The sequence below is a fragment of the Pelodiscus sinensis genome, unplaced genomic scaffold, assembly GCF_049634645.1.
Source record: "Pelodiscus sinensis isolate JC-2024 unplaced genomic scaffold, ASM4963464v1 ctg53, whole genome shotgun sequence".
NCBI classification, from domain to species: Eukaryota; Metazoa; Chordata; order Testudines; family Trionychidae; genus Pelodiscus; species Pelodiscus sinensis.
In genome coordinates, this window is record NW_027465900.1 from 803082 (window position 1) to 826473 (window position 23392).

Consider the following 23392-nt stretch of genomic DNA (forward strand, 5'->3'; position numbering starts at 1 on the left):
AGGAAAGAGGCATGTCCAGGTTACCCGACCAGGCAGCGGACGGGCGTCCTTTGGGGTGCGGCTGTGGCGCCATTTGGCGTCGTGCGAGAACACGGAGGCTGCGGTGGAGCCGCACAGCCGGAACGTTCTCTCGCGACAAGGCCGCGTGGAGCAGGAAGATGGCCAAGCGCCCGTGCCCGGAGGCCAGGCTCCTGGAAAACCTGGACAATCCTGTCTCTCCACTAACCCTAAGCTGCAGAGGACCGGATGCCCTTTCCTTCCGGCCACGCCACGCAGGAGAGACACTAGTGAACCGGCATCACCCGCGGGGATTCATCCCAGGGTTACAAAGTCCCCCTCCACCAGCAGGGCTAATGGAGGAATCCCCTTCGCTCTCACATGCTCAGAGCCCGGGGAAGTGGGGCATAAGAACGGCCAGACGGGGTCAGACCAAAGGTCCATCTAGCCCAGTATCCTGTCTGCCGACAGTGGCCAGCACCAGGTGCCCCAGAGGGGGTGGACCGAAGACAATGATCAAGCGATTTGTCTCCTGCCATCCCTCTCCAGCCTCTGACAGACAGAGGCCAGGGACACCATTTTATCCCCTGGCTAATAGCCTTTTATGGACCTAACCTCCAGGAAATTATCTAGCTCTTTTTTAAACTCTGTTAGGGTACGTCTACACTTGCACCCTAGTTCGAACTAGGGATGCAAATGTAGGCGACCAAAATTGCTAATGAAGCGGGGATTTAAATATCCCACGCTTCATTAGCATAATCTCGCCCGCATGCTATTCTGATCGCCAGCTGATTCAAACCAGGAAGTGCTCTCCGGGCCGCGGTAGTTCGAAACCCACACGGGGAGCCTCGGGCCGTGCGTGCTGTGCTCTCCGCGGAGGACGCCCTCCCTGACGTTGAGGACCGGGCTCTGCAGGGTGTGGAGACATGGCCAGACCCTTCCCCCTCCTCCCCAGAACTCAGCCTCAGGCACCACGAGCATGGCAGCTGGGCCTCTCCAGGCTCTCGCCAGGCGGGTGCGGGGCAGCGGCAGGAGGAACGTGTCCCCATGGGGCTATCCTGCGCTCGCGGCAGGGCAGCAATGCGGCTGTAGAGACGGGCTCGAGCTGCAGAATCCAGCCCCAGACACTGACCGCTCGGGGATAGTCAGACCCTGGGGCAGGCAAGTTTAGAGAGCAGGCACCAAGCTGCAAACTGCGGCTCCAGCTCCGGCGTTTGGGGCGCTTCAATCTCGCCTTCGGCTCGGGCGCGTCTCTGCTGGATTTGTGAGACGGAGGCTGTTTGCAGACCCCTCCCGCCCAGCTTTGCTCCCCGTCTCGCGGGTGGCTGGGATTCTAGCGCACTGTGTGTCCCGAGGGCCTGCCGCCCGGCGCGCTGCTACGTACCAATAGTACAGCTGGTAGCGAGCCCCGGGGGGAGCCAGCCGGCCCGGCCGCCACGTGCACGTGAGCTGCTCCCAGTTGTGATAGACACAGTGGAAGTCGCGGATCTGTGACTCCGGGTCCCCTGGTCACGGAAAAGGAAAGGCGAGCGGGTTAGTGGGCGGAGCCGAGGGACAGCCCCGCCCTTCCCCGGGCCGTCCCGACCGAGGGAAACATGCAACCACGGGAACACCAGGGCGAGTGCCCGCGGGGCGGCCTGGCTCCCCAAACGCTCCCTTGCGGCGAGCCTGGGCAGCCCAGCCCCATCTCCCCGGAGCTCGCGGCAGCGTGAGGGTGGGCAGCCGCCCTGGCGCACTGCTCAGCAGAGACCGCGGCCCCTTGCTGCCTTTGGGCGGATTTCGGTGCAGGAGGCAGCAGGGCCCGGCTGGGTGCGCGTCCCAGACCTCTCCCGCCTGCAGCCGGTTGCAAAGGGGCTCGAGAGGCGGAGGGGAAGGTAGCGCCGCTGGTCACCCTGCCGGACACGCTGCCAGGCAGGGCTCTCCGGCGGCAGGGTGTGGACAGGCCCGCGTGTGGGCAGGGAGGTGGAGCCAGGGGTTGCTAGCAGGGCACAGGCACGGGGGGCCGGACGGTCAGGGACGTGTCTACACTGCGACAACACCGGCGGGTGGCCGGTGCCAACTGACCCAGGCCCGCGGGGAGCAGGATCGGGGCCGTAACACACGAGATCCTGGGGGGCCAAGACCCTCCCCCACATGCCCCTCCCACACCAGAGCCGGGGCGGGGGGGGGGCCAAGCTAGTAGACGCTGTGTGCTCCAGCCCCATGGTGTGACGGCGGAGGGGGAGCCCTTAGCCTCAGGGGCCGGCTCCAGGCCAGCTGGGAGCCGCCCCCAGACCTTCGGTTCTCCCCCCCCCGCCCTAAGTCCACAACCCTTCCATAGCCAGTCACAGTTTGCTCAGCTAAACCATGGAACGGGTTCTGCATCTAGCCCCCGCCAGGCTCGGCTGCGCCTCTGGCGATGGAGCCGCATGGGGACAGCAGTGTCATGGGCGCGGCGCCGGCCGGGCTCCCCAGTTTGCCAGGGAAGTCGGCGGCGGGGAAGGGGGCGCGTGGAACAGCAGCCGGCTCCTCACCGTGGGCTGCCGCCGGGAAGGTGGCGTGAGTCCAGTCGCTCTGCACCTCGGAGCCATTCACACAGCGGCCCGACAGCAGCGTCTGCACCCGGGCTTCCGCGCCCCTGCCGAGGTCGAAGCTGCCCCCGAATTTCAATCGCTTCGTAAAAACAACCTGGGAGGAGACACGACATCGCACAAAGCTGCTGGGCCTCAGACCGGCAGCAGTTTGCTTGTTCTCTGCACTGTACAAAGTCACACACACACACACACACACACACACACACACACACACACACACACACACACACACACACACACACACACACACACACACACACACACACACACACACACACACACACACACACACACACACACCAGATCTTTCCCATTTCTACCGAATTTGCACAACCCAGCACTTACCCAGCACCCACCAGTTCAGATTTCTGCACCTCCCTCCAAGGCAGAGGTAGCCAGAGGGGGGCAAGTCAGCCTCTGTGGGCCGGATCAGGCCCGCCAAGCCCTTTGATCCAACCCGCAGCCCCTCTCCCCCCCAGGCCAATCAAGATCTGGGGGCGGGGCAAGTACGTGAAGTCTCCTCCCCCTTGCCAGGGGTGGGCGGCAGGGTGGGAGCGGGAGGGTAAAGATTTCACCCGCTTCTCCCGCTCCCCCGGCCAATCAGGGTCTGTGGGCAGGGGAGCAGTCTCCTGGCCCCGCCCCTAAGGCCCCGCCCCTTCTGGGGTGGCCCACAATCACTCCTGAAATTCATGAAGTGCCCCCCCCGTTCAGAAAGGATTGCCCACCCCTGCTCTGAGGCTGTGGCTTTCCTCCAAGGCACCCTAACGAAACCCCGCCAGTCACCCCACGGCCTAGCCCACGTGTCCTGTCTCACAGTAGCCAGCACCAGCTACTGCAGGGGAGTCGACAAGGGCGGACCCACCTGCCCAGAAGGAAGGCGTCTGCCCTCAAGCCCCCAGGGCCCGTTGCCCCCTTTGTAAGGGTCTCACGGCCACGGGGGCCGTTTGCCAGGGCGGGGCGCAGAGTGGAACGGAGATGCTATGGCTAGCGCTTGTGCGGCCTGATGGACCTCGCACCACCCAGCAGAAAGGAGATGAATCACCCACCCCCCTTCCCTTCTCTCTCAATCTTCATGTGGCAGAGTGCAACCAACCTCCCTCTGCGCTCGTCTGCATTGCCCTGTCCTGCCTGTGCGGCTCCGAAACACACACGGCACAGCGAGTTACAGCACAAGAACGGCCACACTGGGTCAGACCAGAGACGCATCCAGCCCAGTGTCCTGTCGCCGACAGCGGCCACTGACAGATGCCCCAGAGGGAGGGAACACATCAGGTAATCCCGTCACCCATTTCCAGACAAACAGAGTCCCGGGACACCATTCCTACCAACCTCGCTAATAACCGTTGATGGGCCTAACCTCCATGAACCTAGCTAATTCATTTTTGAACTCAGTTTAAGTGCTAGTCTTCACAACATCCTGTGGCAAGGAGTTCCACAGGTTGATCGTGCACTGGGTGAAGTAGTACTTCCTTTTTTTTAAAAAAACCTGCTACCTATTAGTTTAATTTGGTGACCCCTAGTTCTTATGTTATGGAAACCAGTCAATACCTTTTCCTTATTTGCTTTCTCCACACCAGTCATGGTTTTATAGACCTCTAGCATATCCCCCCATTAGCCTCCTCTTTTCTAAGCTGCAAAGCGCTAGTGTAAACAGGATCCCAGCACTATGAGCTACTCCCCTCATGGAAGTGGTTTACTTAGAGCGCTGGGAGATCTCTCCCCCAGGGCTGGGTCTGGGACCACCCTGCCGTGTTAACACGCTGCTGACTTAGAAGTGTAGACAGAGCCTAGGTCAGGAAGATAGAGCTAGTTAATGCTTGACCATGCGAGGAAGCTAGGATTTAGTTCCCATCCGATCTTGCACTTTTACAGGTTTTGATGCTTTTACAATATTTGCTGAACATGAAAATCCATCAAACCAGCTCTCAACTTGGTTAAAAAAAAAAAAAAAAAAAAAGCAAGCCAGGGCTTAAACAGGGAGGTGAAATAGAGAAGGATTCAAATGAAAGGAGGGGGATTTATTCACAGAAAAAAGGGAAGAGAGAACATCGCCAGATTCCTGACTCACCTTCCCCCCTGTAATGGACATGCACACTCACGGCTTGTGAATAACAAAAGAACCATGTGTTTCCAACAAGCATCTCCAGCTAATTTCGCTTCTGCGAGGTGCTCGGACACTTATGGCCTTTTTAGAAGCCCTCTGGTTCTGGGATTCCGTCTTTCAGCTCATGTGCGCGCTGGGCTCCCGGGACAGTAATTTAGTTAACAAGCCTTGCCCAGATCAAAACTTTTGGCAGGACGCTGAGTATTTCATGTGTTGCTGCTGTTTGTCTTCCTGGGCTGCGTTTTACAAAATATTTTTGCTGCCTCATCTGAGCCGGCTTCTGATTGCCTAGGCTGTCTCGTTATTTCTTCCCCATCGCCCATGCTAATGGAAGGAATGCTGGCCTTTATCAACAACGATTCCTATTTTGATACTTTTTTTTTGAGCAGCTGCTAAAATAACGGTAGAAAAACGAGCACCCTCCGATGTCCCTACAGCACGGAAGTTTTGACTTCCTCCAACCAAAGCAGAGAAACCCAGACACGAGGAACCGCATATTTTCCCTTTCCCGACCCATTTAATTCCTGCTCTCCTGGGGGAGTGGTTAAAAGCGCCCTTCCCTCTTCTCCTGTGACGCGTCAGCCAGCCAAGTCTGTGGCCTACCAGCTCAAGGCAGCATGACAGTGTGCCCAGTGTAGACGCCACTGTCCACGCCCAGGGTGAGCCAGGCTGGTCCCCATGCATTTGGCTGCCCTCTGCGAGTCCGCGTTCTGGCTCTCCCCTCGTGGCTGTTCTGTGAGCCCCGAGGGCACTGGGGAGATGCCCCTTGTCCTCGGGGGGTGTTGGAAATGGCCCTACGGCGCTGAGTGCCCAGCCTGGCACTCCAGCCTCTGCTGCCTCCCCATGGGACTGGAGCGCACAAAATCGACTCGCCTGCGTCCTGTGCAAGGAAAACGTGGGGGGGGGGGGCTCTTTCTCCTCCTCAGTCAGGGGCCACGTCAGGGAGGGGTGGCGTGTTGTGCAGCCCCCGACTGACTGTGCTGGGGGGCAGCGGCCCCCGACCCAAAAAAGGTTCCCCAGCCCGGTGTCAGTGGCAACCAAAACCCACCACCCTGGGCGAAAGAAACGCTCGAGTGTCGTGGGACTGAATGCGAAGTGAAAGTGACGGTGGCTGCAGGCCCTGAATCCGCGCCATGGCTGCCGTTATTGAGCGGTTCGCATATTTCCCAGCCTGTTCCCAGACCCGCTTGGCTGCACCATTCATCTTGTCGGTCTAACGTTTGACCGTGTCAAAGGAAGCGGCTTTAACTGTTTCCCCAGCTCGGTGTCATGAACACTCCCAGAAGCGGCAGCAGCAGAGGGATCGAAGCAGGAGCAACGCGCTCCGTCGCGCCCGGCACTTTGCCTTACCTGCCAGTCTGCGTCCCCCGTGCTGCGGTACTTTAACTTGTACTTGACTGTGCACTGGTCCAGCGTGGGCAGGGAAGGCGGCGGCAGCCATTCGAGATGGAGATAGCCTAGGAGCCCAGGGTCGATTATCTGAAGATTGCGGGGACGCTCGACTGAAAGAGAAAAAGCCGTTGGGTAAAGCAAGCGGCTTTAGAGACAGAAAAAGCGCAAACCGGCATCGTGCTTGGAGACGTCGCCTTGTAGCCACAGAGTCTCAAAATGCTTTGCTCCGAGGTCACGACCCCACTATAAAACCGCAGCTGCCGGCCGGAGAAGCAGGAATTTCCCAGGCGCGGGTCCAAGTGTCTAAGGACGGTCAGTGCAGAACAGGTGAGCAGGAATGTCGGAGCCACTGGAATGGTGAGGCTGCCCGGGACAGCTGGACCTTGGCCAGGCTCTAGGTTCCTAACGCTGCTCCCGGGGAAAAGGCGACGTCTCACGCGCCCGCCCCCGACTCCCTCCCTGCACACGCCAACACAGCCGGGAAAGCCACTTTGGACGTGCAGGAACCCCACTCCCCTGCCTGCTTTGGCTTCCGAACTTTGTTGTGCAACATCACAGCTCCGCTTTTCCGTTGCAGTCAGCGCTTGCAATTTCAAAGGACAGAGCTAGCAGAACCATCACAAGTCAGCTGCCTCTGAATCCATGGTGCACCCACAGCTTGAATACTGTGTGTAGGTGTGGGCGCCTCATCTCAAAAGAGATCTATTGGCATTGCAAACGGTTCAGAGAAAGGCAACACGAGTGAGAAGGGGTTTGGAACAGGGACCATATGAAGAGAGATGGAAAAGTCTGGGACTTTTCACCTTAGAAAAGAGGAGACTAAGAGGAGATGTGACAGAGGTCTATAAAACCATGACAGGTGCGGAGAAAGTGAATAAGGAAAAATATTTATTTATTCCCACAATATAAGAACTAGGGGTCACCAGCACAGAGTCAACCTGTGGAACTCCTTGCCAGAGGATGTGGTGAAGAGCAGGACTTTAACAGGCTTCAAAGAGAGCTAGATAAATTCATGGAGGTTAGGTCCATCAATGGCTAAGCTGTGTAGGGAAGGTGTCCCTAGCCTCCGTTTGTCAGAGGCTGGAAATGGGCGACAAGAGCAGGATCACGTGATGATTCCCTGTTGTGTTCCCTCCCTCTGGGGCACTTGGCACTGGCCACTGTCGGCCGACTAGATGGACCGTTGGTCTGACCCAGTCTGGCCGTTCTTACAGTGGTTTTTCCCCTTTTAAGAGAACATGCAGTAGCTACCCAAAGTCACAGACAAGAAGCCCATCTCTCCTTAAATATTCAATTCAGCCTGTTAGATTTCTGTGGAGCACGGGGATGTAGGACCGTACCCCCCGGGGCAGCCTAGGATGCAAACCAAAATCATCTCTTATTTTGGGCACTGTCCATCACACAGAAGCACTTCTAGGCTTGTTTTCACGCCAACTTACAAATGTCCAGCACGTGCTACATGACAGTCGCTGCCGTACCGGAACACGGCAGAGTGCCTTGCAGACACATTGCGTATTTTTTAAAAAGGCCGTTCCCAGTTCTTTGGCTTTGTATGTTTCATTGCCACTTATCTTTCCTCGATCAGTCCCGAGTCGATTTCGCATCATCTAAGGGGTTTTCTTTTTCCCTCTACGCACTGTTTGGAGACCCGGGATTACAATTTGGAGAATTGGGGTTTGTGCCGATGCGGTCACATGACAGCGATTATTCACCGTTGCCTGGGCCGACAGACGGGGTTCAGTGCAGTGTTTAAAGATCGCTTTCCTGCGGGTCCCAGGCTTCTGTGCCTTCCCTGCTCTCAGCCAAAATTCACATATGCTTCCCATTTCCACGCGGCCTTAGGAAAGCTGCCTGCAGCTGCCTCTTTTAATGGAAGACGACTTCCTAAATCAGAGTCCAAGTGCTCCCTGGGGGAGTCTGCCGGAGAACGGCTCGCAGAGGACTGGCTTATTGTAGCCAAGGCCCCAAAACCCCATAAATGCTGTCGGGCCCCATTTTTTCCCAGCTCAGCGCAAGGTCTGTGAGCAGCCCGGTGTGGATGGCCCAGGCTCAGCAGGGAGCCAGACGGCTGCGATTACGGTGTGGCTCGGAGCAACAGGCCACCTCTCTGATAATTGTCATCATAATGTAGACACAGCAAATCCGGTCTCTTGACAGTGGGGAGACGGACTGGCCCTCGCGGACCCTTGCTGTGCTCTGTAGATACTGTGGTAAGTTCTGCCCATTGTTTAATCTGAAGCGAGCGTTAGACAATAGAATCCCAGGGTTGGCAGAGACCTCAGGAGTCATCAAGTCCAGCCCCCTGCCCAAAGCAGAACCAATCCCAACTCAGCCAACCCAGCCAGGGCTTGGTCAAGCCGGGACTTAAACACCTCTAGGGATGGAGATTCCACCCCTCCCTAGGGAACCCAGCCCAGCGCTTCCCCACCCTCCTGAGGGAAAACTTTCCCTCATCTCCAACCTAGACCTCCCCCAATGCAACTTGAGCCCATTGCTCCTCGTTCTGTCACCACTGAGACCAGCCTCTCTCGAACGCCCACCTCTGCCCCGTGTAATCACAAATGCTCCTTGTTTTACCTGATGTCTGGTGTGCGGAGGAACGTTTGCCGAGCCATGCTAGGGCTAGGAGGACAGCCCAAATCCCCCGGGCGTCCATTTGTGGGGAAAACCTCAACGCTTCCCACGGGGAAGTTGGAGCGCGCTGGGAAAATATTTGCACCGGAGAAACCTGCAAAATAAACCAGGCGGAATAATAGTTAAGGCGCAGAGCCAGCTACCCCAGCGAAGCAGATTTCACCTGCCTTGCGAGCACCAGGACAGCCTGGTGAGCATTTGGTCAGTTTGGGTCCTAGCTGCCTGTAGCCAGGTGCGTCTCAGCGTAGTGGGGACACAAGGTGGGCCTGGGAATATCTTTTGTGGGACCAACTTCTGTTGGCGAGAGACCAGGCTTCAAGCTTACCCAGCACTGTGCAGCTCGAAAGCTGGTCTCCCTCCCCAGCAGAAGGTAGGTCAATAAGAGCTCTCCCCCCCCCCCCCTCTCTCTACCCACACCTATGTCTACACTACAGAGTTGTGTCAGAAAAATGGCCATTCTGACAAAACCCGAGTTCCGTCCACACTGCGATCACTTCTTTAGAAAGGAAATCAAAGAGCAGGGGGGTTTCCCGACATTCACAACCCTCTTTCTAGGAGGAAGAAGTCTCTTTCTGAAAGCTCCTTTGGCTCCCAGCACCTGCCGAGTGGGGCGGCCCGGCTGCGGGGGCGCTGGCGCGGAAAGGCCCCGTGGCGGGGCGCAGTCGCCGCGCACACGGGGCTCTGGAGACGCCGGCACCGCTCGTGTCGCGCGGGGAACCGGCAGCCCCGGGTGCGCGGGGGCCAGGGCGAGTCAGGGCGGGGCCGGGGAGACGGACACGCGCCCCCATCCCCGAGCGGCGGCCCCCGGGCAGCCCCGGCCGCGCTGTCCAGGCGCCGAGCCGCTCACCTGGCGCGGGGCGACCCGCAGAGCGCTTCGCTGTGCGCCGGGCGGGGCGAGAGCGGCACCTCGCTCCGGCCGCAGCCAGCCCCCGACAGCCGCGCTCCTCCTCGTTCACCTTCCCGTCCCAACCCCTCCGCTCGGGCCTGCCCCGCGGCTGCTCCCCCCTCGCTGCCCAGCGCCTCCTGCTTCCTCCTCTCGGCAGGGCCGGGCCGGGCCGCCCTCCCGAGACCCGCCAAGCCCCGGCCCGCCCCCCGGCTCGCTGGGGCCAGGCCACGGGAAGCTGCCCCCGCCGGGCACGTCTGAGCAGCGTCCCCCCCGCCCGCTGCATCGCGTCCTGCAGCCACCCGGGCGCTGCTCCCTAGAGCGCCTCCGGCCTCGGCCTGGGGTCCCAGCAAGACCCAGGCCCGGGCCGTCTCGTGTGCCCCGTGGGCAGCAGCCGCCGCCGCCCGCCCACCCTGGAGCGCCCCAGGCGGCCAAACCAAACTGCCCCGCTCTGGGTCAGCATCCGCCGGTCTCCCCGCTCCGGGACCAGAGGGGGCGGCCAAGCCGCAGCGTCCCCCCGCCTGCCAAACAGCCACACTTCGACTGGGACGGCGCGTGCTCCGCAGCCCCCCGCTCCCGGCAGGTCCCGCGCTAGGAGCCGGGAGGGAAGCGCAGAGCAGCCTGGAAAGTTCCCCGGATTTGCGGGAGACTTGACCTCAAACCCCCTCGGGCTTTCCCGGACTAATGCTTCAAACGCCCCCCCCCGGCGCCTCTGCCAGAGTCCGGGGAAGTTTTGCCGAGTGAGGAACCGCATCCGGCCTTCCTGTCCCATCCCCAGTGCTCAGCTCCCGCATTTCCCTCCGCTGCAGCACAGAGCTGGAGCCAGCGCCCGGGGCAGCCGCCAGGCTGGGGTGGCTGGGCTTGCAGCAGAACCGGTACGTCCCGAACGTGTAGGGAGACATCGCTCGCCACACTCCGGCTAATTGGCCCCGGTGCCCTGCCAGCGGCCCACAGGAACCAGCATCCTTGTTACAGACCAGGCAGGAATCGAGCAGCCTCTGTGCAAGCAGGATCGCTGAGCCCCGGACCCCGAGCCCCGAGCCGCCGAGCCCCGGACCCTGGCCCCGAGCCACCGAGCCCCGGACCCTGGCCCCGGACCCTGGCCCCGAGCCGCCGAGCCCCGGACCCTGGCCCCGGACCCTGGCCCCGGACCCTGGCCCCGAGCCGCCGAGCCCCGGACCCTGGCCCCGGACCCTGGCCCCGAGCCGCCGAGCCCCGGACCCTGGCCCCGGACCCTGGCCCCGAGCCGCCGAGCCCCGGACCCTGGCCCCGAGCCGCCGAGCCCCGGACCCTGGCCCCGGACCCTGGCCCCGAGCTGCTGAGCCCCGGACCCTGGCCCTGAGCCCCGGACCCTGGCCCCGAGCCGCCGAGCCCCGGACCCTGGCCCCGAGCCGCCGAGCCCCGCACCCTGGCCCCGAGCCGCCGAGCCCCGGACCCTGGCCCCGAGCCGCCGAGCCCCGGACCCTGGCCCCGGACCCTGGCCCCGAGCTGCTGAGCCCCGGACCCTGGCCCCGAGCCGCCGAGCCCCGGACCCTGGCCCCGGACCCTGGCCCCGAGCTGCTGAGCCCCGGACCCTGGCCCTGAGCCCCGGACCCTGGCCCCGAGCCGCCGAGCCCCTGACCCTGGCCCCGAGCCGCCGAGCCCCGGACCCTGGCCCCGAGCCGCCGAGCCCCGGACCCTGGCCCCGAGCCGCCGAGCCCCGGACCCTGGCCCCGAGCCGCCGAGCCCCGCACCCTGGCCCCGAGCCGCCGAGCCCCGCACCCTGGCCCCGAGCTGCTGAGCCCCGGACCCTGGCCCCGAGCCGCCGAGCCCCGGACCCTGGCCCCGAGCCCCGGATCCTGGCCCCGAGCCGCCGAGCCCTGGACCCTGGCCCCGAGCCGCCGAGCCCCGCACCCTGGCCCCGAGCCGCCGAGCCCCGCACCCTGGCCCCGAGCCGCCGAGCCCCGCACCCTGGCCCCGAGCCGCCGAGCCCCGGCGCTCACCTCTCCAGCACCACCCAGCCCAGCCACCCTGCCCTGAAGGGAAGAACTCCCCACCCCCAGGGCCCTTGGCTTTACCGGCTGCCCATTCAGCCCCTGGGCCATCCGCTGCGCCGGATGAAGGCCGGAGAGTCCTCAGCCTGCCTATGTGGGCAGAGGGACTGTCCTTGGCCGCCACGACAGGACTCCTGCTGCCTACGGGGGATTGCATCATTCTCTGCCTTTGGCCAAGGGGGCAGCTGCCTCACCGAGAGCCTGTTCAAGGGCCCTGGGGGGCAGGGCAGGTGCCTGGAGCCACAGGGGGTCTGAGCTCCGAGCACACAGGCCACTGGCAGGGCATGGTTGGCAGCAGGGCAGGGCGTGTCACCGGCACCTCCTCACCCCCGAGCAGGCTGCACGCTGCTCGCCGGCTGGTGAGCTCGTCTCAGCACCCGCCAGCCTGGGGCCCCGGGCCCCTCCCTGGGATACAGGGGAGGGCAAACCCTTGGACCAAAGTCAGTCTCTTCCTTGTCCTGAAATGGGGAATTGGTGGAAACCCGGGTCCGCCTTCTACTCCAGGTTCCAGCCCAGGGACCCTGTGCTAGCAGCTGCCTGTAATGATGCTGGTAACAGCCATGGGACAGCTACACCCCCCTGAGCCCCTTCCCCAGCACCAACCTTTCCACAGGGTCTTCCTCCGGGTACCTGCTTGCGCTTGTTCCTCCAGGCCCCTTCAGCCCTTTTCGCTTCAGTGCCTCATGAACATTGAGCTAGCAGAAGAGGAGCCTTTTTAACCACTCTCAACTGCTTCTTAATTGGCCCCTGATGTTCTGACTAAGATGACTCACTTGCTTCTGGAAACCTTCCCTCATTGGCTCCAGCTGCTTCCAGCGGCCTAATGCCCCTGATTGATTCGAGCAGGGTCCTGCTGACCTTCCGGCTGTGTCTACATTGGCAAGATTTTGCGCAAAATCTTGCTGCCTGTCCACACTGGCCGCGAGTATTTGCGCAAGAACACTGACGTTGTAATGTACAAAATCAGTGGTTCTTGCGCAAATACTCTGACGCTCCCGCTCAGGGATAAGCTCTCCTGCGCAAGAAGCCAGTGTAGACAGGTAACATCAATTTCTTGCGCAAGAAAGCCCAATGGCTAAAATGGCCATCGGCGCTTTCTTGCGCAAGAGAGCGTCTACACTGGCACGGATGCTTTTGCGCAAAGGCACATGCCAGTGTAGACTCTCTCTTGCACAAATACTTTTAACGGAAAAACTCTTCCGTTAAAAGTATTTGTGCAAAATCATGCCAGTGTCGAGGCAGCCTCCTAGTTTACCTTGGGAACAGGGACCTGTTTAATCTGGAGCTAATGTATTTTCCCCCTGTAGCCCACTGGCCTGACTCTGGCACAGTCCTCACTGCCAAAAGGGGTTTCGGACACTAGATCTGCACCTGATGTGTACGCCTCCAGGCCACAGCCAGGGCTAAAGCCTCAATTCTGCCTCGTCCCTGCAGGGGAAGGGTATGTCTGAAACCCCTCCCAGCCGCCGGGAAAGAGTCCAGCTGGGCACCCTTGATGGGAGCTGAGAAATGAAGCCCAGTGGGATGGTGGCATTTGACATAGAATCCTAGAGCACTAGGACTGGAAGGGACCTCAAGAGTCATCGAGTCCAGTCCCCTGCCACGAGTCGCCCGACTGGAGCTCTTTGGACAGGGCTGGAATACGAGGATCAGCAATTCTTGGTGGGAACGTCCTCTCCAGCGATGAGTCACACGTTGCATCCTTCAGGGCATGGCAATTGCTCGAGCCAGGAAGGGACACTGAACTAAGAGGAAGTGGGAAGGGGGAGGAATCGTAACAAAAGCCCCTTCTTTGCCTTCCTAAATTAGCACATTAGCGGAAGGGGCGGGGCCGGGGGCGGGGCCAGGGGCTTGCCTCCCTGAGCCCAGCGTCACTGACTGCCCATGGACGGAGGTCAGCGTAACTACCCCACACGGACGGGTGTGGGGCTGTCACACCTTTGAGTGACACAGCTGGGGCGTTTCAGTGCAGGCCAGGCACAGCCTGGAGGAACGAAGGGTTTGTAAATGTTTGCGCCAAGCGGGGGGGTGACTCTGCCACCAGACTATCGGTGCGGGGACGCTGTTGCACGTGTCAGTGCCAGGACAGAGCGGTCTCTGAGGGACAAGGGGAACAGGCCGGTCCCCTTCGCTCTGCAGGACCAGCTGGCGCCCCGTGGCTATTCAGCCTTTCCTGTGGGAGTTAACGGGAGGCCGCTGGAGCTGGAGAGCAGGGCTGGAGTAAGACGTGCTGAGGCCCTGAGCGATGTCAAGTGAAGAGGCCCCACCGCGTCCCCCCAGCTGTGCGTGAGTCTAACAGGAAGGACACCGCAAGTAGAAACGAAGACGTTTTAGATTGGCGCATCCACCGGTGCCTAGACGAGGACGCAATTACAGATTGGGGGGAGGGGTTGTATTTAGAAGCCCCTCATGATGAGAAGTCCTGAGCTGTTGCTTAGTTAGCTTGTGGGTAAATCCCGGGGCTCTGTACCGCTGTCCTGTTCTAGGCAAAGCCCTCGTGCACGGGACAGTGGCCGTTCTACTCGCTCGCCAGGACAGCACCAGAAAATCGCCCTCCCCCCACCTCAGGGGCTCCCGACACGCAGCGTGAACATGGCCGACTCGGGCTGTGCCGTGGCTGCTGGGCGACAAAGCTGGGCCAGGCGTATGGCCACGGGTGGGCTGAGCGCTCTAGCCACGTGCCTGCCCCGCCCTCGCCCAGGGGGGTTCTGCCCAGCTCCCCCCAGGGCTCCGGAGTGTTCAGCCGGCGAAGCAGCAGGTTCCAGTGGGGATGGTGGGGTGATAGACAGAGAGGCCTGCGACCGCGTTCGGCCTGGGGCTGCCTGCGGCTCCCACAGAGGCTCCCAAACCGCCCGCGACAGCAGCACAAACTGTCCCTCCCCAGAACGGCAACCCTGGGTCCCGCAGCCAGCCCCTGGGGGCGCCTCCCTTGGCGCAGAAGGGTAAAATCAAGGCAACAATCCCCTGGCCTAGAGCAGGCCCGGAGCCGTTGGTGCCGTGAGAAGGAGCGCGAGGGGGAAGGCGCAGCGAGCAGCGGAAGGGAAGGGTGGGCTTTGACTCCATCGGGGAGCCAGGCGCTCAGGTCCTCTTCTGCTGCACGGCCAGGAAGGGCTGCTGGGCACAGACCCTGCTCCCCCTCAAAGAGCCCTGAGCCTGCTCGAGACTCTCTCCTTTGGCTTGAGCAAGCGGGGAGCAGGATCAGCCTTCTCTGAGCTCCGGGGGCTGCCCCCTCCGGGCAGTGAAGCAGCCTTCACTCTCCCCCGGCCTCCTGCACCTGAGCTGGGGGAAGGGGCCTTGTGAAATCTCCCGACCCAGCTAACGGGCGTGTCCCGGACGGAACGAGCCACTGCACGTGGCCTGACTCGTTTCTGAAGCCCCCACGGGTGCGGGGTAGGCAGCCAGGTGTTGGCTGTGGGCCCCTGCTCTCCGAACCCGGCTTGTTTGCTTTGGGGAGGGCTCCGCCGTGCCCGGGGGGACAAAGTCTGCACCAGTCCCGTGCGAGGCGTTGCACCACTGGGGCAGGACGTGCTGAGCCACTGGCCCAAGGTTGACCCAGCAGGGCAGCGGGGGGAGGGGGGAGAGGCTGCTCTCCTGCGTTGGTTTATTGGCCGAGACAATTCGTTATTTGTACGTAATTTGATCCCGGGGAAGAGGAAGCACTTGTCGTTCTGAGCAACGGGGCCGGCACCTCCCACTTTCTGCGTGGTCACTTCGAGCCCTTCTTTACACGTCAAGCCAGAATAAAAATCCAACATTCCCCGCACCGGCCCTCCCCACACACAAAAACCCCCGGAGCCGGAGTACAAGGTGATAGCTTGGCCAAGCCCGTGCCTGGCGCTGGCCGCTGTTTGCCCACACCCTGCTCCCCGATCCCCTTGCCCCTAAGCCAGGCAGCAGACCTGCCCTCTGCCCCTCGCAAACAAAGAGACCTGGGCTGGCCGAGGCCTTTGGCAGCTTCGTTCCGGATGCCCTCTGCCTCCCCCCTTTCGAATGCGCCTCTCCTCTCCCGTGCCTACCTCAGGATGAGGGTCAGGCCGCTGGCCTCAGCCCGCGAGTTCCCTGAACTGCCGCTCCCATGAACGGCAGCGGGAACAGGGAACCCATCGCCCCCTCCCCGGCGGAGAGCGCCACAGGCCCAATTACCCAGCTCTGGGGGTACCCACCCACAGCCCTCTCTGCCGACATCCCTGACAGGCCAACAGTGACCCCAGGGACTATCGGAGCCGTGGGCGTGGACAGCAGCACCTTTGCGTGACTGTTGGTGTGTGGTGGGTGGGAGATCTCGCAGCGACAGCTCTGAGCAGCTCTGAGCACCCGGCCAGGGCCTCACGCCGGGGACACCCGTCCACAGGCGTCTGACCACAGAACACACAACTTGTCATTGGCCAGCGCGGTAACGAGCTGCCCATGGCTGGCGGGATTTTTAGAGCCCCCAGCTGGTTTGGGTGACTGGGATGGGGTCCTGCGAGGTTGATTTGGTCTGTGCAACCGCGGCACCCGCTTGTGCCCCCACCTGGGCGACCTCTCACTGACATCGAGTCACGCCACGAACCTCTGGCAGTTACTGAACTCACACAAACACCCACAGGGAGGGTGACACGCCCACGTGAGCCACGGAATAGCTCCCAGAGACTCATGAACCATTGATGGGGGGCTCCCCCAATCTTATGTTCTAATCCCCAGCCGGTCAGAGCCCTGACCGGTGTAAATTCATTGCCCACTCTGCCCCTCCCTCAATGTGGGGGGGGGGCCACACGCTGCACTTTGTAACCGGAGCGGAGATTTCGCAAGCACCTCAATCAAAACACGCGGCTGGAGGTAAAATATTAAACTGCTTCCCAGCAGGAAGCCAGGTTCTCAGGGGTTCTGAGTAGCAGGTGTAGAGACCAAAGCTGGGGACTTCAGAAACAGAGGGAAATTGGCAAACCACGCCGGGCGGGAATCAAGATGTGCCTGACCCATGTCGGTGGCAGCAACAGGTCATGGATCTTCAACAGGCAGGGGGGAGCACACCCTTCAGCCTGGGACCCGCTTTGAAATGAGGAGGTGGTTGTGCTCCTGACTCGTTTCCAGGGGTTGAGCTGTAGGGGGTGTTGGGAATAATTCTTGGACACACTGGGTGCAGGTGAAAACAAGCAGAGGATTTATTGGTTCACACAGCTGGTGGAGTACCCATCAGGGGTTAACCCGGTGAGCACTGACTGAACCAACACATACATTAGATTATATAGGTAGCAGAAGGACGGAGAAGAAGTAATCTGATAGGTCTAGCAGTGGAAGTGAGATATGAACATAAGCCAATGGTCTACAACAGTTACACAGCATCTCCGCCCATTGCCGATTAAACATGTTATCACTAATACAAATAATTATTCCTAACAAGCTAAATAAGCCAACATAAACAAAGACATGTTGATGGTCATTTTGTTGGCTGGAAATCTAATGCGTCTACTGCGGGGGTGGTATTGCCTTGGCGTGATCTTTGGGATCTAAGCTTATTTTCTAGGAACAAAGCAGATAACGAAAAACAATCCCGCGCGGTTGTTTGGTACCGGCCTTATCGAAGTGAGGCCAGTTTTGAATGTGGTTGCCAGGGGAACCAGGGTCACAGTAACTGTTGAACTGTTTTACTTCCCAAGCTGGCCTAATACTTTCAGGTTTGAGTTGTCAGTTCTCAGCAAGATACCATGGACTGCCTCAGTTTACCCTACAGGGGGAGTGATGATGTCACTTCCCCTCTTCACAAGTTCAGCAGCCTCCCAGCGGTCAAACATTCTCCACTGTAGACGCCCTCTCTGAGAAGTGTTTTGGGATGGCCTGGGGAGAGGGGATTCCCTTGAATGGGCCATCAGTGTGTCTGGCTCCTCCACTCTGGTCCCGGAAAGGCGGTTTGGGGTGCGCCCTACCTCAACATATTTCAGTATGAATAAGGGGAGTCGCTAACCGGGCGGGGGCGCGGCTCCTCGCATGGTAGCCCGGTTCCCACTGGCACTTGAACGTGTTGCTTTCGGGGGAGTGTTTTTTCACACCCCTGAGCCTGGAAGTGACAGCGCTGACGGGGGCCAGTGCAGTCGTGGCCTAGGAGTGCAAGGGATGTGTGTCTGGTTGTTGTTTATACTCTGGTGGGAAGGGGTCGTTACAGAACCATAACACGCCGGCGCCTTCCCTTCCAAAATCCGTCTGTCTGGTTTCCCCCCAAGCTCGCGGGGGTGGGGGGTGGAGGGCACACACCGACCCACACCCAGGGCATTCCTCAGGATGGAACCCTACAATGCCCAGCCGCCGGCGGTGTCTGTGTCACAACCTGCCGCATTGGGCTAGGCCTGACCCCGGGGATTTAAGATGCGGCTGTGAGGAGATAGCCACAGCTATCCAGCAGCTGCCGTCTCTACTCCCACACAACTCACACATGAAGCAGCGGAAGAGGAGTAAACCCCGGGAAGGGTTTTTCAAGGCTCCTGAAACTTGGCTGCTCGGTGCTCGCTTCCAGGAATCCTGTCAGAAAACACAAGTCAGTCCTAGGGCCAAGGCAGCAATCAAGATAAACGCGTTTTCCTTAGATGTACGTGACAGAAGCTCACACACAGGGTTCAAGGTATTTTACAGTGGAAAGTCCCCCTCCCCCTCTGCAGTGGTGCCGAGACACGGGGTGATACAAAGGATGGCCCAGGAACTCTCCGGAAATATAATCTATGCTATCATGTTCCGAAAGTGTCCGTCTGCTATGTACATTGGACAAACGTCTCAGACACTTCGCCAAAGGATCAATGCCCACAAAACAGACATTAGACAGGATCACAAAGAAAAAACAGTTGCTTGCCATTTCAACCAGAAAGGACATTGTCTCAATGACTTGATTACCTGCATCCTGCTTCAAAGACCTTTTCACACCAGACTTGAAAGAGAATCCTCTGACCTGTCATTCATGCTTAAATTCGACACTTTACACTTAGGTTTAAACAAAGACATTAATTATCTTATGCATTACAAAGATAGCTTCCCCAATTATCACCTCTAATATCATTAGCTCACAGACATTTATCTCTCTCCCCCCCCCCATCGCCCTTCTGTTCTGAAATTTGATTTGTCCTTTTCATATGTGTTCATTTTTTTAATTGTATCCTTTGGTATATATGGTTGTGACTATTTTCTTCCATTATTTGATCTGAGGAAGTGGGTCTGGCCCACGAAAGCTCATCATCTAATAAACCATCTTGTTAGTCTTTAAAGTGCTACATAATCCTGTTTTTTTGTTCCGGAAACTTGCGTGAGCCTGTGGACAGGCAGAGGAAGGTTTCTCCCCATTGGCAAGGGGGCTCTTTGGGATGGGCTCTTCCCCTGGTTCCACCTGCCCCTCGAGGGTATAAAAAGGGCAGAGTGCCCAACCGACCCCAAGTTCTTTTCAACCCCCCCCCCCCTCCGCCAGCTCGGAGATGGGCCCAGCTGAAAACAAACCCTCACCACTCTGAAATGGAAGAATTTTAGCTCCAAATGACGTCAAACACCTGAATTCCAGGCATTTATTTTTACGGCTTTTCTTCGGTGGCCAAAACGGCACACGGGGCCCAGGGCCCGTCCGTCAACCCCCGAACAAGCGAGACGATTCTGTGCTCGCTGCCCCGTACTGCTACCCGCCAGCTCTGCCAGGAACTTCGGATGCCGCACTCTGTGGGGCAAATCCCACCTCTCCTCTGCCAGCACGCCCCGGCCCCACGTGGCCCTCAATGCCGGTACAAACTGTAACAAATCTAATGAGCCAGAACTTTAAACAGCTTTCACTGCACCTGGGGGCAAACGGAAGCCACCAAAGGGACAAGCAGCTGCTTGCCGGAGCCAGCCCCACAGGGCGTGTTGTACAGGAGGTACAAGCACCAGTGTTACAAACGGACACACCCCTCCTTTGGGGTTGGAATTCCGCAATCAAGGATCAGCAGACACCACAACACAAAGCGAATGCAGTACATGTTGAACCTCTCTGGCCCGTGGTCTGGCAGGATTTTAATTAGCCAGATGGCCTCTGGGGGTGGCCACGTTTCCCACCGTCCCATGAAGTTTGTTTCCAGCCCCCAGTCCTGGCTCTCAGTGCTGTGATTTAGCTCCGATTGACCCCTAACCCTCTTGTCTGAGCCCCGGAAGCAGTGGCAACGTCGGGCAGGCTGCCAGGCAACGTTGACCTCTCGTGGGCCGGCATGTTCTCTGGTTCTGGCCCTGGTCAGGTCCCAAGGATGCCGGGCTAGAGAGGTTCCATCTCTGCATTTTTATTTTGCACAGTGTCTGATGAATGTGCGGACTCATCGTCACACACTAGGACTGAGCCCAAAGCTTAGACGAATACAAAACAAAAGAAACTGCTATGAATAATAGCAACACGGATGGTTCATTCAGGAAGATTATTTTTTAAAGACACGGTATAAACCCTCATTCCTCAGGTGTTCAGGCAAACACTCTCCGCTATCTGGAAGAAAAACGATTCTCAGTTAGACCGACCACTGGCCTGCATGGTCAGCAGGACTCTTGTATTTCCATCTAAATCATATGGAAGTGAGAATACTGGTCAGCAGATGATGACTCACGGCGTGGGGTGGGACCGGCACATGGCTATCATGGACAAGAATGCAGTCAGGTTAGTGTTAGTCCATAACTCTTATTCGAGGGATATTCCTTGGAAATTGAATGTTTAGATTGCAGGAGCCAAAGCCAAAGGTCTAGTGATTTTTGGCAAGAACCCTTCTATTGCATCACCACAAATATTTTGCCTGTGAAGGGGGAAAGCACAAAATGTCTCCAGCCGAATTCTAATGCATCAATTTGCACAACAAAAAGTAGCAAAAATCAGGCCACAGAGCACTGGCCAATGACACAAACTGTTCCTTATCTTATCAAAGGCTTTCTCTGGCTCCCGGACTCTGCTAGGGCTGACGCCAGGGCTTTCAAAGGTGCACTCAGGGTTACAAAGGAAGATCTGAAGCAACAGTATCATTTGCTAACCCAAGCAACGCCCACGCCTGGGGATCAGGACTTTATAAAGGCCTCTAGCTGGCCCGGAGCTGTTCCCCCAAAGCCTCACAACAGGTCTCATTTCTTGCATGCCAAGCTTACATTTCTAGGGGGCTACTGTGAGCCCAGCCTGCCCCCAGCAACTGTAGGGGGAGGCCACATGGACCGTGTGCGGCCACCAGTCTGAATTTCCTTGCGATACCTGCCCTGGGCTCATTCCCAGATAGAATCTCAGAATCCACCAGCCCCACGCCCCAGAGGACTCCATGGCCTTTGACCCAAGCGCGCTGTGCGTGCCGAGGAGCAGTGGCAGCCCACAATCCCAGGCTGGCTTGGGCTCTTCCGACCCCTTTGCTGGGCTCACAGAGCATTTTCTCAGCCAGCCTGTCCCTCCGGTTCCCGTCTGTGCGGGGCGCACATCAGTCCACTGCAGGAGCAGGACTTCTGGCCCTTCCCAGACCTCCGAGAGAGCAAGGATGGGCGGGTGGGCTGACGGCTACACGGCAATCCCAGGCGGTGGGGAGTGTGTCCCAGCATGGGCCACCTCTCGTAGGACTTCCCTCTCCGCTCCTCCCGGGACCGAGAGCTGGGGGAGCACCTCCGCTGTCCGCCAGGCCTGCATCTTTGATTGCCACCGCCTGGGCATACAGCTTTCCCGGGGTGCCTCCTTCCCTTCTGCCCATGCACCAGATCATAGGAGACAGCCAGCAGGGTCAGTCCAGGCTGAGTGGAGGGTCTCCCAGGCCAGCGGGTGTGGGGACTGGGATGGCGGGTGTTCTGCAACGTAACCAACCTTCCTGGCCTCCCGGTGTTTCTTCTGGCTTTTCCTGGTCAAGGGCCCTACCCAAAAGGCCACAATTTGCAATTGGAAAGGTGGCGCTCAGGTGGTCAGATCTGCACTCAGGGCCAGACAGAGTGCCCGAGCCAAGAGGCAGGAGACATGGAAAATGCTGCCAGTTGTTATATTCTAGAATAAGCACTTTTTCACACAACCGATCTGGGCCCTCGCCTACTCAGCAGCACCTGAGCTGTGGGACCGGACTGGACATCCCCGTGGATGCAGGAAACACGCTCAGGGTCATCACAGTGGAGGACTGTGATGCACAGGAGGAGGCTGGCCAGCACTCGGTGACTAAAGGGGTCCACTCAGGTAGCTAAGGGCGTTGGCAGGGACCCAGAAGAACCAATGGGATACAGGGCTGAAATTTAAATTGCAAATTAGACGTTGCCAGCTCTCTTTGGCTATGTCTACACTGGCGGGTTCTTGTGCCAGAAATATGCAAACGAGGCTAAGTGTGGAATATCGCCGAGCCTCATTTGCATACCTAATGAGCCGCCATTTTTGCGGAAGAGGCTCTTGTGCCAGAAGGAGCTGTCTACACTGCCCCCTTCTTGCGCAAGAAAACCCCCCTTGCGCAATGCCGCTACGCTGATTACTTTTAGGAAGAACGGCATCGCGCAAGGGGGGGTTTCTTGTGCAAGAAGGGGCAGTGTAGACAGCTCCTTCTGGCGCAAGAGCCTCTTCCGCAAAGTGGCGGCTCATTAGGTATGCAAATGAGGCTCGGCTTATTCCACGCTTAGCCTCATTTGCATATTTCTGGCACAAGAACCCGCCAGCGTAGACAGAGCCTCTGTGTGAGTTCTAAGTTAGTGGCTGGAGGAACAAGATGAAATAACCGGAATTACCATGCCTACAAGAAATACTGGCACGGGAATGGATTGGGGCTTGAGACACGGATCAGTCCGGATCATGAGTAGAGGGGAAATGTAGATTTAGTCGCGATCAGGGTATTTTGCTTTATTGGCTGTTTGGTTAAACTTCTCTGTGGCTACAGCTACACTACAGGGTTTTGCACAAAGCTGGCTGTGTCCAGAGAGAGAATGTTTCTCTGGTTTAATCTACTCATTCCTCAGCTGCTCTGTAACACCTGGCAACCAAGTCTGCTTTAGCCAGTGTACCTTTTAATGGCCTGTTGTAAGGTGCTGATTTGATTCTAGTGTCCTGAAGGCAACAGGAGGCCTGTGTGGGCGCCTGCCTAGCCTGGGAGGGCAGCTATGAGAAAGACACTTTCTTTTTTGTGTTTTTGTTTCTCTTTTTCAAACTCTCTTGTGGCAGAAGAGCTTGGGGTACCCAGTGGAAGACACTCGAGTGTTTCTTCCTGGTTTTCAGGGTTTTATTTAATTCGCTCGGTGGCAGCCTCTCCCCAGAGCCAGGAATCTGTGACTCAGAGGAGTTTCTGTCAGCAGAGCCTGGAGAGACAAGGTCATTTTAAGGTCTCCTGTGGGCCCCCATCTTCTGCATTCAAAGTGCCAGAGTGGGGAACAGCCCTGACGAGGATGATGGCTCCAGTAGGAATTCCATGACTCGAGTGTGGAAACTACCCGAATCCACAAACTCCTACGTTGATTTCCCCTGAGTTTCACTGAGCAGGGTGTGCCTGGTAACCACTGTCGGCTGGAGCAGAGACTAGAGTCACTCCCCTGAAATGAGGTTTTGGTCAGACCTCTGGGTAGCCCTCCCTTCGGACCTGGGAACCTCTCTCCTGTTTTTCTTTCTCAGACCAGCTTGTAGAGCCCAGGGGGTGGCTGTCCCTTGCCCGTGGGATCTCAGACAGCGTTGTGGCTCCTACTGTTGGCCCTGGTGGCTTGTGTGATGTGTGGGCTCTCTGGGCTGGGTCAGTAGATCTTCCTGGGCCAGCCTATTGCCAGATTGTCCTTGGCTGCTTGGATGGCAGGCGCCAGGGAGCTGGGGTTATTGTCGAACCCACTCTGAACACCA

General features: G+C 58.8%; 1 protein-coding gene across 4 annotated transcripts; it reads right to left on the reverse strand.

Moving 5' to 3' along the window:
• Window positions 1-971: 971 nt before the first annotated feature.
• LOC142824389 (interleukin-13 receptor subunit alpha-2-like) lies at window positions 972-12433 on the reverse strand. 4 transcript variants are annotated; one of them, XM_075916255.1, is made up of 5 exons: window positions 9548-9868; window positions 8644-8794; window positions 6025-6176; window positions 2511-2664; window positions 972-1502 (listed from the first exon to the last, which is right to left on the reverse strand). In XM_075916255.1, the coding sequence occupies exons 2-5, from the start codon at window positions 8720-8722 to the stop codon at window positions 1222-1224; spliced, it is 666 nt and encodes a 221-aa protein (XP_075772370.1). In that variant the 5' UTR covers window positions 8723-8794; window positions 9548-9868; the 3' UTR covers window positions 972-1221. The 4 variants fall into 4 exon arrangements, with proteins under 4 accessions (XP_075772370.1, XP_075772368.1, XP_075772369.1 ...); XM_075916253.1 differs by lacking the exon at window positions 9548-9868 and adding an exon at window positions 11641-11932 and having other exon boundaries at window positions 973-1502; XM_075916254.1 differs by lacking the exon at window positions 9548-9868 and adding an exon at window positions 12220-12433 and having other exon boundaries at window positions 978-1502.
• Window positions 12434-23392: the final 10959 nt, after the last annotated feature.